We start from the raw sequence: 12,490 nt of genomic DNA, 5'->3' as shown, positions 1-12,490 counted from the left end.
AAGAATTTATTTGGTTTATTAATTATTTACATTACCCATCTGGCCTAAAAAAACTATTCATTTTATTTTAGAACATACATAATCATATATAAATAAATAGCGGCCGCCGGCGTGTAACGATGAATTATAGGATTGATACAAGAAGAACAACAAAGTAAACTAAGAGCATGTTTATTGGTAAAACTCATGATCCCTTCTTTAGTGGTTCTTAGTGATTTTTAAACTATTAAAATTAAACTAAGAGACTTTGGTAAGAGACACATAATTTAAGTGGTTTATTGGTAGTTTCTTAAGTTTGGTTCATAAAACCATATATTTGTGACTGATGAAGTTTGATACACACGGAGCAGAGAAGAAGACTGATGTTTTATAAAACTTTGTGAATACAAAAAGGACCGTGAGATCACAAAACTAAAACGCATGACCACAAAACTACAAAAACTACAACAGCTGACCACAAAACTACAAAGCTACAACGCCTGTAGAAGACATTTCATGTGAACTGAGCCCTTGATCAGAAGAACTGAGCCCGTGATCTCTTTGTCCAAACCATTATACTTACCACCAAACCATCAACCTGAAAATACAAGGATGCTCCCTATGCTCTCTTTGACCAAACCATCAACCTGAAAATCAAAGCCGAAGAACTGATCAAACCACAAAACCATCACTGATATTTATCATCACAACAACAAACACCAACTTTAATACTTGTGTTTTTTAAAAAACGAGAACAAGAACAACAAACACAAACTTTGTTACTACTGCAATACATAAACTCCATTACAGAACCAGACCATGAAACACCAACTGAAACTAAAACTCCGAGACTACAACTTATAAGCGAAACAGAGGAACTTATACAACAAACATCAAACAGAGATTTCTATATTAAATTGATCAAAGCTGTTCGTCATTCTCAAGAATCTACATCATGAGACCCAAAACGTAACGAGAATATGCTCAAGTGCAAAAGACCATGAACTAATACACATGAAGATCTCATTATCAGAACCGAGAATTAACAAACTAAACATGCAACGCGACCAAGAATGAACACAATCTGAGACATGCAAAATTGAGGATTTCAAAATTAAAATCTAAATTTTGGAGCTTTACCTTTCGATTAAACTAGGCGCCAACCGAGGAGTTTGTTTGTAGAGGAGAGCCGCCGATTTCCTCAGTCAAGGAGAGCCACAGAGATTCTCCGATTCTCAGAGCCACCGAGATTCTTCTTCGAGCAACGCCACCGAGGTTCTTCATCGGAGATTGGTCGTCGACGAAATCCGCCGACGATTCTTCGGCTACGAAAGCCACCGCTGAGATTCTCCCACGATCAGACCACCGAGACTCTTTCTGGCGGAATCCACCGACTTCTTCGTCGCCTTCGACTTTTGTTTTCCTCTCAAAATCACAAACTATCCCAACACGTGGCCCAGAAGAGACGTTCCTTCCACCCCCTAATTAGGGTCCGTCCCTTAACTAAATGGCAATTTATCTTTTTTTTTAATTCCCAATTCCCTTAACAGACCCAGTTAAGAGACCCCAATGCACATGCTCTAATGATTCGGGTACGGTTGCTTACGGAACACCGTCACGTCGCCTCTCTTTTCCATTATCCTATTTATTTATTTCTTCAGATTTGTTTATGTTTAATATACTTTACTCACTTTTGTATTGCATATGGTGAATTTATTAATACAAAAATTTAATAAAAAGATTCCTGATTTTGCTCATGACCGATGACTAAATCGTGACAAAGTTAATACACACGTGCTGTAAATGAACATGCATGCACTTATTCACTATCTCTTGCTTTCAAGTTTCAACGGATGAATCACAAGAATACTCTAGATCACTCCAATCTAAGGTTTTATCATCTCGCAAGATGGTTCATACTTCGATTACCAAAGCTTAAGCAAAAAAAAAAAGATGGTTCAATTGGATTTTCAAATTCGTAAACTGAAAACTATAATCATGTGATGATCTAAGGTAACTAACTCACTGACAGGGACGGCCCTAATATTTTAGGAGATATAGATGATTTAATAAAGATTTCAATAGTTTTGGAATTTGAATTATTTTTATAAAAAATTTGGGGTATATGTTTCATCCGGCTTTAGCCGAGGACCACCTCCGCTCACTGCTAAACTGAAGGTGAAATGAAATATACTTTTAACATATTATTTTTGAAGTTAAACTGAAATAGTTATAGACTAGATTAAAAAAAATCAAGTGTTGTTATCAAAATTTTACTTATTTTAAAGTTCTGATTTTATAAAAGCTCTAGGACAAAAAAGTAAAAAAATTAGTTTGCAGGTATGAACTGTATTTGTCTATGAATGTATTTTAAAATATTGTATTAAATATGGTTTTGTTTTCAGAAATTACCATGAACATTATTACTGAAAAGTTAAGAAGTGGGATTTAAATGATTTATGAACCATTGCTAAAGTTTTAGGAACACCTAATATCTCTCTCTGAAACATAGATTTTGTTTTCAAATATTTAGAACTTTATATCTTAAAATTGTTTTTATTACATCCTTGTTTATATGGTCAATAACGTCCACACGTCAGAGGCTTAGAGCCGTATTAGTCTCTGATATAACATTTTTTTTTGGAATATAGTGTCTATTTTTCCATATGCTGCATTTGGTAATTTGATTTTTTTAGCTATTCACTAAATGTATGTACATCACCCTGTTCGTTAACCAAACGCTGCAGCAGCGGCTACAGATCAAAATTTAGAAGGAAACAAGAGTATCTAAACGGATAGGGAGAAGAACAGGTGACGCCACCGCGTCTCTGTTTCCGGTCGCACAGAGGAGAGAGAAATGAAAAATAATGATCGGTATTGTTTTTGACATTAACGACAACACCGGAAAGCTTCATTTTTTCTAACGCCGCGATTCTGTTTTCCATTTCATTTAATTAACTATTAAGAAATTTATGAACAAATCTCAGACGTCAATGTTGAAAGCAGCACAGAGGTATCTACTATTAAGATTATTGATATTAACATTCAACACTTAAAGTTTTTAATCTTTAATATCCCTCGCAAATTCAACGCATATTCAACTTTTATCCAATACAATGTTTTATTTAATAAAAATCAACTTCTTATCTATTAATTAATAAATGTTTTTTCAATATTTAATTTAATAAACATATTTTCCATTTATAAAAATAAAATAATAAAATTTTGTACAAAAAATAAAAAAACTAATGGTTTAATTTTAAATAAATTTGATTTTAATAGTTAAAAATAATGAATATATTAAAATATTTAAAAAATTACACACTGTGCTAGTGTTCTCCAATTTTTTTTATTTAACATGATAAATCTTTTCTAACACCAAATAATTCAAGATATTAATTTTCAATATGTTCATTGTGATAATTTAACTGCTGAATTTTTATTTAAATTTTCCTTTATAGCTAGTCTAATGAACATAATTTGAGTGCTGATTAGATAAACTCATGCCGTGTGATTGACGGCAAACCGCACGTCGCGTCATCTACCAAGGTATTATTTAAATCTGTAAAATCAAGTCGTATATTATTGAAACATGCCATTGCCATCTCATACAAAAATATCAAGGGTCCCATATTTACAACAAGAGTTCTTATTAAAAATATAAATCATACAAAAATAAATATCCTGATAAAGCTAAACCATGTGCTTAGATGGTTTCCACCCCTAGAAATTAAGAAAACGCAGACCACTAAACAGTGAACACCTACTAATTCATATACTATATCGGATATAAAAATGCTGCAATGTATAAAAGGTTGAAGATTACATTAGAACAATTTATAAGAAAAAGGGTGGTCCTTAAATCAATATGGATGAATTATGTTATCCTGTCACTGCATGGATGAACATGTTAAGGTCATTTAGACGTTGAGGCCAAACATCAATGACTTTTAATGGACTAAAAACATCTTTATTTTGTAATGGACTAAAAACATCTTTATTTTGTCTCGCCTGCTTCCATTGTGTCACCTTTAGTAAAAGTTTCTCAAATAAAAAATTTCACCAGATGTAATATTTTAATATAATTTTTTTCCAAAGTTTAGAAGATTCATATAAAAATATTTCAATTAAAAGATTTTAGTAAGTGTTTCAAACTTTTGAAAACTATTATAATATTAATATATAGAGAGAGATTTTCATTAAAAACTCTTTGATGCGGATGACCTTTCTCTTCTTTTATCAAGCAGATAATCTTCAAAGACAGACAAATATTGAATCAACAAAGGACAACACCACAAATAGTAAATACAATACTGCCATCAATTTTAAGAAGATGGTATTTTTCGGATGGTTCATGGAAAGAGAATGATACCTTTTCAGGATAACGTTGGTTCAGCACCTTAGAAAGATTTGATGGATTGTTAGAAGCGAGGAATGTTAGGGGTAGTCTTACTCTCCTTCATACGGAGATGGAAGCGCTACTCTGGGCAATGAAATGTATGAGAAAATTACGTTAATGTCAAGTTACATTTGCAGCGAATTGTTCTCAATTAGTGAAGGGTTTCTGAACCAGAAGAATGTCCAGCTTTTACAAATTATTTAGAAGATGTCAAGATCATGAAAGAGAGTTTTACCCGATCAGAGATTATCTATGTACCAAGGATGCAAAATTTAAAGGTGAATAGACTAGCACACAATGTTAGGAAGCAATCGTTTTTTATCGTTCACATGGATACAAATCATCCATTTGGTTTACAGAGTAAGTATGAGTCCGTATAAGTTGAGGGAAAAAAAAAAAACAATCTTCATTCTCAAAGCATTAGCCTTCAGTAATACTTTTATTTCATTTCCCTATTGATTTTATTTTATTTTTATTTATTTTTGGGTCAAATGTTCCCTATTGATTTTATATTTCCCATTTTTGTGATGGGAATAAATCAATAGCCACACGTTCCACTTATAGCACATGGAAATCGACGAAATCGCATGCCTCAATATTGTCGTTTTTTATTTTGTGGCCTATAATATAATGAGTTTTAGAGTGTTATTTTGAAAACGATCCAAATTTCCTTAGATCCGTACTTTATGGTATACGAATAAAACTGAATATCTACGGTAGGAAGTTAGATCAAATCTGGCGTACGAACAGATGCAAGAAAAACCAATAACCAAATTGGAAATTCCGTAATAAAAATGATATAATGCTTGCACATAAATATTTTGTATTACTTTATATTTTTCATTATACCGTTTATGCATGAAATATACTGAACTTTTTATATCTTGAAAAAAAATTCTAAACGACTTGAATTTAAAAAAAAAAATCAACAAATTGATTTTGATATTAAAATTAAAAATTTTTATAATAAATTAAGAACGATTTAGTTACTTAAAAAAAACATTTTAAAAAGATTTTCTTATGAATTTTGAAGATTTTTTAATTGTATTTAAAATTTATAAGTATTATGATTAAAATAAAAAAAGTTTGAATATTAAAGGATCATTATAGTATTAAAATTTAATGTTATAGAGAGAATAATTAATCAATGAACTAAATCGAATAGGAAAATATGGATATTAAATAATGGCAAAATTGAATATTTCACTATTTTTATTTTACGCAAAAATATTATTAAAACTCTTTATTAAATAAAACCACTAAAACTAATGATTTGAATCTAAAATCGGTGACGTAAACCTAATTTTCATGTGTTCATGAACATTTTAATTTTTGTAGTTATAATAATATATTTAAATAAATATTAACAAATTGTCAATAATACCACTTTTATAATACTATTTTTCATGTTTACCTTAATCACTTTTATCTTCGCTTTTAAACAAGGAAAAGACATTTACAATCTTAGGATTAACTAATCTATACTATTAAAGCAGGATCCTATTGTCATAATTACCTTAGGGGCATGTTTCCTTCACTAACATTGCATGTTTCATTAAGGGCAATTAAGTAATATTAATAACAAATCTATATTGGGTCATTATTTTTGGATCCAGCCCAAATCAAATCTCTCTTGGGCCATTTGGGCCTATTAAAAAATCAGATTCAATTCTCACTTTTTTTTTCCTTTGGGCCATTGAGTCCAAGTTAAAATAATTTTTTTTCAACTATTCTTAATTATTGTTTTTTTCTTTTCTTAATATAATTTAAGCATTCATAAAAATAATTGAATTTTTTTATTGAAAAGTATAAATCTTTATTAAAAGTATATAATTTTTTAATTAAAATATTAACTCCATAATAAAATTAATTTATCAGAGTTATACCAACTTAATTCATTAAAAAAATAAAGTTTAATTTTTTTAACATAAATAGTCATTTAAAATGAAATACGATAAATAAAGATAAAAATTTTAAGTCTTTTATAAAATAAAGCACAAATATATGAAAATGTGATATTTACTAAATATTTGTCAATTGAAAAAAAAAACAAAAATAAACCCGCGCTTTGAAAGCGCGGGTCAAAATCTAGTTTATAATTAAAGTTTAAAATTGAAAGGATGGTATAAGGTTTTTGGAATTTGGAGTTTATGGTTATAATAAATATATTTACTTAAATTATTTTTTATTATATATATAAAGTATGGATATAAAAGTTTTTTTTGATTTTTAACGAAGAATGTATTTTTAAATACGTCTATTTGGTGATGATAAATATAAATAATGATACTAGCAAATTGATAAATATGAAAATTCCCCTAAATATTTTCCTAGAAAAATTAACGATTTATTAATTCAGAGTATATGGGAACATTTTGTATATATTATATATATGAGGATTTATTTTATATATATATATATCGATATTTATATAACTCATAAATTGTTGTTGTATGCTTTAAGCCTGTAACTAAGTTATCGTTTATGAAACATCCACGTGCCTTTTCTAGTCAACTCTCTCAGACTTTTAGTTACTTAACACTGCTCGGAAGACAAGAAACGAGTCTCACATTCAAAGCTCCTGCCACATCACATTTGATCTCATCTATTTTGTTCTTTTCTCGCCGCCTAACGTCATCCCTTGTAAATGATATCGTGCCACGTGGAAATATATATCATCCACTTCCTTTTTTTTCTCGAATAGTATACATCCTTGTGAAGTCGAGTTTTTTCCTTGAATACATTTGGAAAAATATATACTCCAGTCTTGTGGTTGGTCCTCATTCGATTGTATAAAATAAATTTATTAGTTTTTAAAGGCAGCCATATTTGTCTACACGACCTATGAGGATTTTAGGAATAAAATATCATCCACTTTCAAATATCTAATAAATTTAATGTCCCTATATATAACGGATTAAGTTTTGAATAATTAAAGTTATTGCCAGAACAAAAAGAGAGAACGAAAAAAAGAATATTCTCAATCTACCACCATGTATTCCTCTTCGAGTTCTTGGAGCTCATCACAAGAATCATTCTTGTGGAACGAAAGTTCGTTTTTAGATCAATCCTTCTTTTGCCCTACTCATAATTACTCTGATGACTTCTTCTCATTTGAGTCTCCGGAGATGATGATAAAAGAAGAAACCCAAAACGACGACGTTTCAAACTCCGAGGGAGAAGAAAAGATTGGTACTATTGATGAAGAGAAGTCATACAGAGGAGTGAGGAAGAGGCCATGGGGAAAATTTGCTGCGGAGATAAGAGATTCTACTAGGAACGGGATTAGGGTTTGGCTCGGGACGTTTGATAAAGCCGAGGAAGCAGCTCTTGCTTACGACCAAGCGGCTTACGCAACAAAAGGATCTCTTGCGGTACTCAACTTCCCCGTGGAAGTGGTCAGAGAATCTCTTAAGAAAATGGAGAATGTGAATCTTGAAGATGGAGGGTCTCCGGTCATGGCCTTGAAGAGAAAACATTCGCTTAGAAACCGGCCTAGAGGGAAAAAGCGATCTTCTAATTCTTCTTCTGCTTCTTCTTCTAATTCTTGTTCTTATTCATCTTCTTTCTCTTCTTCGTCTTCATCATCAAGAAGTAACAAGCAGAGTGTTGTGAAGCAAGAAAGTGGTACACTTGTGGTTTTTGAAGATTTAGGTGCTGAATATTTAGAACAACTACTTATGAGCTCATGCTGATCTTGTAAATGATTCCAGCTATAGCAATCATTAAATTTTAATCTTGCGGTAGTTTTGAGATTCGTTTGTTCATTCTGTAATTTCTTTGGTTCTCTTATTTTTCCTTTGTTGTATCCAAAAGAAATTATTGGAAGAGATGCGATGATGATGGTGATGTTGAACTGTATAAAAAAAAACTCTATTATTGCGTTATATCGCTGGAAAGTGTGTGTAATAATTTCTTAAATATTTATATCGATGGTGATAGGTGATGTTCTATATAAAGACTAATATATCTTAATTGCTTTAATATTTTTGTTCGTGCTTTAATATTTTTTTTTTTTTCCGTCAATAGTTTTTTTTTAATTTATAAAAACGGGCCCAGCCCAGAAACAAAATACAATAAAAGCCCAACAAAGCTACAGGGCAAAACTCGTTACACAATTGGGCCCAATCCAGCGGCCCACCTTGAGAAACCCTAGAAACCAACACGGTTTCGAAGCGCGGCCGCCTCGCAGATCACTCTTTTCAACGCTTGGACACGTGTCAACATCCTCGGCGTCGAGGGTCACGTGTCGCGAGATCGACGCATCGCACCTGCAACTCATCCTCGCCGGAGATCCATCAGCCGGATCACCAGCCACGCCGGAACTCCAAAGTTCCGAACCTCTTCACCGTCAAGAGCTTTTAGGACTCAAATATCGGAGAGAATCGATCGCCGTGGCGAGATCTCATCCACCCCCGTTCACCGCAACCGCCCAAAACCTCGCATGCAACTTCACCCTTTCCGTCGGAGATCTTTCTCTCCTCCGACGCGACCAGAAACCACTCCAAACCAACGACTAAACACCGAAATAAACCCTAAAGGACTAGGGGACTGAAGCCGGCGACGTAAAGCTGTGACAGCCTTTACCCCCCGGGAGCTAGATCCGACGACGGCAGAACTAAGGGAGCTTCCCCACCGCGGAGACAAAAACCGGCGTCGACGGAGCTGTGAGAGCCTCCGCCTCCCGGAACTAAAACTCGCACTAATGACACCCCCCCCCCTCCTACCCGCAAGCCCCGCCGTAACTCCCGTACCAGAACCACACCGGTTGGTGACTGATCTGAGCTCCGACCGACGGACACTGAAAAAGAGAAGGAGGGACAGACCCGGATGATTTTATCGGAAGGAAAAGGGGCTCCGGCGACGGCACGGACGCTCACGCGCCGGCCGACCGCCGGATCCCCTTAGAAAAACTTTTCTCTCTCTAACTTCTCTCTCAACGTTCCTTGTTCGTGCTTTAATATATTCTCAGTTTTCCTTACACGCGTAAAATATATTTGATGATACAAAAAATATTATATTAATATTAAGTGTCTATATATATATATATAAGTCATTCCTATCAGTCAAATGAATCTTAATTATAATCTATCAAGTCAATAAAAAGAAGTTGATAAGATATATAACTATAAAGTTCTTTTGTGGGTCGGATAATTCGATTACATCTATAAAGGTATGATCCTATTATATTGGGTAAATGTTATATCATTATATATATATATATATATATGTAAATTATAAACTAGTTAAAACTGTTGTAGTTTAATTTACATGATTAGGCAGGTTAATCTATAAAGGTATGATCCATTTTATCAAACATTATAACCCAACCACAGGCAGGTTATAATAAGAGAGCATCACCTGAAATCGATGTTAAAACTGTTGTAGTTTAATTTACATGATTAGGCTTATAGATGTCCAATCTGAAACATGAAACTGAGCTTATACAATTGTCAGAACATGAAACTGTGTTTACACAACACCAAAATTCTAATGTCATCGAATGATTACCATTACCTTTGTCAAGAGATGTAAAATTATACCACAGGCAGGTTAAATTTCATTAGATTACCATTACGTTTGTCAACAGAGACCCATTTACCTCAATTCGCTCGTTCGCGTAGGGCTTCAAGATCAACCTCCGTCGGATCAGTTGCTTGAGTTTCGTAGTGAACCCCTTGAAGCTCCCTCCTAAACCTTAGTAGCGTAAAGCATCTTCGGACCCTTAAGTGTACACTAACCCATTTCAGTTTTGGACCGATTCGAGAAAAGATAGATCGTCTTTTTTTTTTCGTTCTTGAACATGGGCCAAATTTTGTTTATAGGCCCATTATTGAATAAGCAACAAAATCCGATTGGTAAGACATAGAAAGGAACAACTTTTGTGTCTCGCATCATGATTCATGAATCATCAGTTCCACTGATGCATACCATACATTTATTAGTATTGGTTACTGGAGCAAAAGGACTCGGTCGAAGGATATGTGTCCACCACATGGTGAATTTCTCATTAAGGCTTAACTTAACGGATACGTCGATGTTGCAATGAGAAAGTCCATGTTTTCCTTGTATCTTTTGAACGGTTAATTCACCGTTTCTTTATGTCTCAGATCGGAAAGCTATTATAAGTGTTAGTGAGGGAAAGTCTTTTCATGAAGATGTGAAGCCGTCTCAGGTGCAAAAACTAAAAGACGTGTTTGTAGAAGAAAAGTTTCTACTGAGTCAAGGCAAATCATGGACCTATATGGTCTGAGAGCAAGATGCATTGCGAGGGTGCTTAGTTGCAACGTATGCCAAGTCAATGAGAAAGATATACAATGACCCTGATGATATAATGTTGCAAGATGCATATGACAAAATGAACGATGTCTTTAATCCATTTTTGTATCAAGTACAGGCTAAAGGATGGTGGTATACCGATAGATTTCTAGATGGCACGGGGACAAGATTCGCTAGGTAGCTTTGAGTTTCAGATAAAGTTTTTCAAGTGTACACATAAGAAGAAGTCTTTGTCCAGATCATGAATCCACAATCTAGTGCTTGAAGACTATGGTCAAGATTGTTAGGTGAAACCAAAGCATTGTGGAAAAAAGTTTAAAGGTACGGTTCTTGTCCTCGTTTGTACTTTTCAAAAAAGGGCCACTGTAGTTCTACATACTGTATATTATCATAAATTCAATCATAGTTGAATACGTTTGATGAAAATATACTTTTTTAAGCGAAAAGTTTATATCACTTTGTGTTTAAAAAAAAAAAAATCATGGTCAAATCATGTGTACTGGCTATTTTTTTCCTTCAGACCTGGACTCTTTAATCTTGATTTGGGATTTTTATAAGTAATTAATATATGTATTGCCTTCTACTGAATCCTAATTTGAGAAACGAAATCATCAAAACTAATTTATAGGCAGGACGTCTTTGAGATTTCGGGGATCACGATTTAATAAAGATTTCAATAATTTGGAGGTTTAAATTTTGTTTTTTCACAAATTTAAGAATTTATGTATATATAATTTTTTTCAAAATTTTTAGGGATCCAACGTGAATGTTACGTTAGACTTGGCCATGACCGGCCATGTTTAAACGTGGCTCTATAGTCTCAAATCTATACTATTAAAGCAGGATCATATTCTTCCTTTTACCTTAACATGCCCTTTCATTTACTAACATTACATGTTTCATTAAGGGCAATCAAGTAATATTAATAACACATCTATATTGGGTCATTATTTTCGGATCCAGCCCACATCAGATCTCTATTGGGCCATTTGGGCCGATTAAGAAATCAGATCTAATTATCATATTTTTTTTCCTTTGGCCGTTGAGTCCAAGTTCGAATAATTTTTTCCAACTATTCTTAATTATTATTTTTTTTTTCTTAATATAATTTAAGCATTCATAAAAATAATTGAATTTTTTTATTGAAAAGTATAAATCTTTATTAAAAGTATATAATTTTTTTAATTAAAATATTAACCACATAATAAAATAATTTATCAGAGTTATACCAAATTAATTCATTAAAGAAATAAAGTTTAATTTTTTAGACATAAATAGTCATTTAAAATGAAATACGATAAATAAAGATAAAAAATTTAAGTCTTTTATAAAATAAAACACAAATATATGAAAATGTTATCTAAATATTTGTCAATTGAAAAATAAAAAATAAATCTGCGCTTTGAAAGCGCGGATCAAAATCTAATGTTGGGTTACAAACAAATCCTACTCCATGAAACAGACAGTTAAAGAATAGGAAATTCCACAAAATAAAAAAGAACTCAGCAATCAATGCATGCGATATTAAGAGGTTGTATTACTTGTATCGTCTACTCTTATTTAAATTTGGACCTCTGTATAAATCACAAATGTATTATAACTAGCTTATAGAAGATTTAGACTCTTTCATGCATTTTAGTGTGTAAATCATCCTTTTAAGATATTTGGGACTGTATATTTCTGTTATGATTTAAAAGTTCAAGTCCGTGATTGTATCTCTAAAACGAAATCTAGACTATAGATTTATTTATTTTTGTAACTGTTGATGTCTGGAACGAGACTTAAATAATGTTTCATAGGACTGGAACCTGAAGTTTTCTACATGACTTGTAA

The 12,490-nt window shown here is 32.6% G+C and overlaps 1 protein-coding gene and 1 long non-coding RNA gene across 2 annotated transcripts; one reads left to right on the top strand and one right to left on the bottom strand.

Moving 5' to 3' along the window:
• Positions 1 to 294: 294 nt before the first annotated feature.
• On the bottom strand, positions 295 to 1,570 carry LOC103849605. Its single transcript, XR_629493.3, has 2 exons — positions 1,120 to 1,570; positions 295 to 626 (listed from the first exon to the last, which is right to left on the bottom strand). It is a non-coding gene; the product is annotated as an uncharacterized LOC103849605 (long non-coding RNA).
• A 4,826-nt stretch (positions 1,571 to 6,396) lies between these two features.
• On the top strand, positions 6,397 to 8,331 carry LOC117132949 (ethylene-responsive transcription factor 15-like). The gene has a single exon (XM_033288555.1). The coding sequence runs from the start codon at positions 7,372 to 7,374 to the stop codon at positions 8,071 to 8,073; it is 702 nt and encodes a 233-aa protein (XP_033144446.1). The 5' UTR covers positions 6,397 to 7,371; the 3' UTR covers positions 8,074 to 8,331.
• Positions 8,332 to 12,490: the final 4,159 nt, after the last annotated feature.

This window comes from Brassica rapa, chromosome A03 (assembly GCF_000309985.2).
Source record: "Brassica rapa cultivar Chiifu-401-42 chromosome A03, CAAS_Brap_v3.01, whole genome shotgun sequence".
Taxonomy (NCBI): Eukaryota; Viridiplantae; Streptophyta; class Magnoliopsida; order Brassicales; family Brassicaceae; genus Brassica; species Brassica rapa.
Note: the sequence above shows the minus strand (reverse complement) of the source record. Positions and strands in the feature narration are given on the sequence as shown.